This window comes from Notamacropus eugenii, chromosome 2 (assembly GCF_028372415.1).
Source record: "Notamacropus eugenii isolate mMacEug1 chromosome 2, mMacEug1.pri_v2, whole genome shotgun sequence".
NCBI lineage: Eukaryota > Metazoa > Chordata > Mammalia > Diprotodontia > Macropodidae > Notamacropus > Notamacropus eugenii.
In genome coordinates this window covers 318,483,064-318,486,299 of record NC_092873.1, presented here as the reverse complement: position 1 = coordinate 318,486,299, position 3,236 = coordinate 318,483,064, and the positions used below count along the sequence as shown (strand labels likewise).

Genomic DNA, 3,236 nt, shown 5'->3' with positions numbered 1-3,236 from the left:
AACTCTGGATAAAATATCTGCGTAGATACTAAAAGTGCATGTTCTTTTAAAAACTAACCACTCCCAAATCCCACCCTGAATCATCACACTTGGCACGTTATACTATAGAAAATGCTATATAAACTTTACCTGTACTGCCTTCAAATCACAGGTTCCCTAAGAACTCTTGCCTGCTGAAAAGCATGATAAATTTTTACCATCTTGACCTCAACAATGCTTGTACCCACAAACTCATTCCAAGCGACCTGCCCCTGGTACTCCAATCTTTAGGAGGGGGTGTCTCCCCCGCCCTTTCCAACCCTCATCAGTACCACCCCCTTTTTTCTAGGAATTTTAGTTAACCTTGTAGACAAGTTGTATCTTTCTTTGAAGGTTTGCTTTTTTCGGAGTTATTTTTTTCTTTTTGCTTTGTGTCTTACCTATCCCTCCCTGGAAATATAATAGCTCATCATGGTGGAATTCTTTTCTGTTTGTCTGTTTATTCATTCTATCAGCCTTACTATGACTAAGCTCTGTGTGACATTCTCTGGAATGCCAAGGCTTAATATGGTTTTAATCTATCATTTGGGCTCCTGCTTCTGACTTCCCTGGGTATTGACTGAAGTGTTCTTCAGTAATAATGATAGCAACAGTAGCCTAGATCACATAGCTGCAAAGTTTCAGCAGGCCTTCCGTAGGCTGATTTAGAGCATGAGCTGATCATTGACCTTATGGACTAAGTTATGCAGGCTTTAGACCCCAGTTTGATTCGAAGCAACACAACTTCAGGCTTGCCTGATCATCCTTACACCATTGCTATTATGCTGTACAATGTTCTAGTTCTGCTCAATTCATATGTCTTCTCAGGTTTTTCTGAAACTATCCTTTTCACCATTACTTACAGCACAGTATTAACAATCATAAACCACTACATGCTTAGCCATTCCCCAATTGATGGGCATCTTCTCAATTTCCAATTCTTTGCTACCACAAAAAAGAGCTACTATAAATATTTTTGTACATATATATCTGAGTTTGGAGATTCTTTTTCTTTCTTTTATTTTTTTCTCAATTACATGAAAAATCATTTTTAGCATTCATTTTTTAAAAATCAGAGTTCCAAATTCTCTACCTCCCTCTTTCTCCTCCTACCTTCTTGAGAAGGCAAACAATTTTACATAGATTATACATGTATAGTCATGCAAAACATTTCCATATTAGCTATGTTGCAGAAGAAAACACAGAATAAACAAAAACAAGAAAAATAATGAAAGTTTAAGAAGTATGTTTCAGCTCTTGGGCGGAGGGAGAGCGGCCGCCAGGCCCAAAAAGTGACCAGCTGGAGGTCGAGCGGTGGCCTTGGCGATCTCGCCATGGCCGCGGATGGCGCTGTGCTCGCCCGGATGTTCATTCTGGGCCCCTATTCTGGCGCCTCGTGGGCCCCGGTGATGACAAGGTTCTTTCTGAGTAGTTCTTTGAAGAGAGCACATTCTAGTAAAGGACAGTCGGAACCAAGCAAGCAAACACTTAAGAAGCCCAAGTTGCCACAAGGACGATTTGATGCTCCAGAAGATTCCAGTTTAGAGCAAGAGCCACTAGAAACATATCCAGGTGATATCAATCCTCTTACAAAGGAAAAGGGTGGCCCCAAAGGCCCTGAACCTACCCGATATGGAGATTGGGAACGAAAAGGACGTTGTGTGGATTTTTAGTGGTCCAATTCTTGACAAAATGGTCTCTTCTTCTGAATGTAGTATATTTACATTCAACATGTTTAATTTCTTTGTGTTCCTTTCTTTAACTGACAAATCATCTGATTTGGAGAATGTCAGTCCAAAAATGATTAATTAAATTTTGGAAGTATTTCTACATTAGCACATTTGTTATTACAGATTTGTTAATGAAGAGATGATATTCAGGACTGCCTGTTAATTTATCAGTTAAGTTTAAATTGCTTACATAGTAAGTTCTATAATTTAAATTTTTATGGGGTTAAAGTAGTTCATTGTTTGAAAAGTAGAACATAAAATGCCATAAATTCCCAGATGTGTGTTTCTGGTTCTAGTCTCTGGTCTTCCTAGCTTAAAGTTGTGGAAACAAGTACTTGAAACACCATAATTGAGATCTTAAGAAATAATTATATAATTTATGCAAAATAATTCATTTCAATTCCACTAATTGAGAATTTGTGATAATTTGAAAAAGTATATTAGTAAAATAAATTAGACCACCATGCCATATCATCAGACCACCACCATATCATCTGAGGTTTTTTGCCAAGCAAGCAGTAGCATAACCAGCATTTCAGTTAAACAAGTCCTCATTGAATACCTTCTCTGTACCAAAAACTGTGCTAGACTGGGAGAGGGGAAAATAACAGAAGGGAAAAAGAGGAATTGACCCTGGCCTTTAGAAGCATATGGTGTACTTGGGGTAATAATAGTATGGTTTTCCAAAGTGTGGGCCATGCCACATTTGAACCACAAGTCTTCTGTCTGTAGGGTCAAGAAAGTTTGAAGCAGTAACCACAATTATTAAATGTTTTTAAATATAATTATTGGATAAATGTATCCTTTTATTTAATTAGAAACAAAATTCAAATCAAAATTGACATATGAAACTAGCATCAAATTCTTTTATGTTGGTGAGGGTGTGGTTGTACAGCTGAAGGCAGTGTGCCCCAACATAGGTGACATGCAGGGAATAGGTAGTTAATGGGGAAAGGACCCATTCCTTACACCAGAGGGAGGAATTGGGTACTTTTATCCCCCAATGCTGCTTGAATGCTCCCTACCAGCCCTTCCTTATGGTAGGTGGGACTAGAGGAGGCCAGTTAATTGGCACTTGGACCATAAGCACAGCCCTTTCCTCTGGTGGGGGGGGGGGGTCCTAACCTTTTGACAATTAATTCACTTCATTGGTTATTTTATATTTTATGCCACTTTTACTTTTATGTGTAAGGTTTTTTTTGTTATAAAATTGTGATAAATACTTAACTGTACTTGAATAAAATGCAAGCTAAGAAAAAAAAAAAAAAGAAGTATGTTTCAATCTGCATTCAGGACATATCTGTTCTTTCTCTGGAGATGGATGATATTTCTCATGATAAGTCCTTTGGAATTGTCTTGGATCATTATATTGCTGAAAATAGCTGTTATTCACAATTGATGATTATGTAATATTATGGTTATAATGTACAATGTTCTCCTAGTTCTGCTCACTTCCCTTTGCTTCAATTCATATGTCTTCCCAGGTTT

General features: G+C 37.7%; 1 protein-coding gene across 1 annotated transcript; it reads left to right on the top strand.

Annotated features, from left to right (window-relative positions):
* The first annotated feature begins 398 nt into the window (after nt 1-398).
* On the top strand, nt 399-3,016 carry SDHAF4 (succinate dehydrogenase complex assembly factor 4). The gene has a single exon (XM_072645134.1). The coding sequence runs from the start codon at nt 1,353-1,355 to the stop codon at nt 1,689-1,691; it is 339 nt and encodes a 112-aa protein (XP_072501235.1). The 5' UTR covers nt 399-1,352; the 3' UTR covers nt 1,692-3,016.
* Nucleotides 3,017-3,236: the final 220 nt, after the last annotated feature.

Excerpts from the sequence above, each read along its gene's own strand:
- SDHAF4 (XM_072645134.1), top strand. The coding sequence starts at position 1,353 with ATGGCCGCGGATGGCGCTGTGCTCGCCCGGATGTTCATTCTGGGCCCC.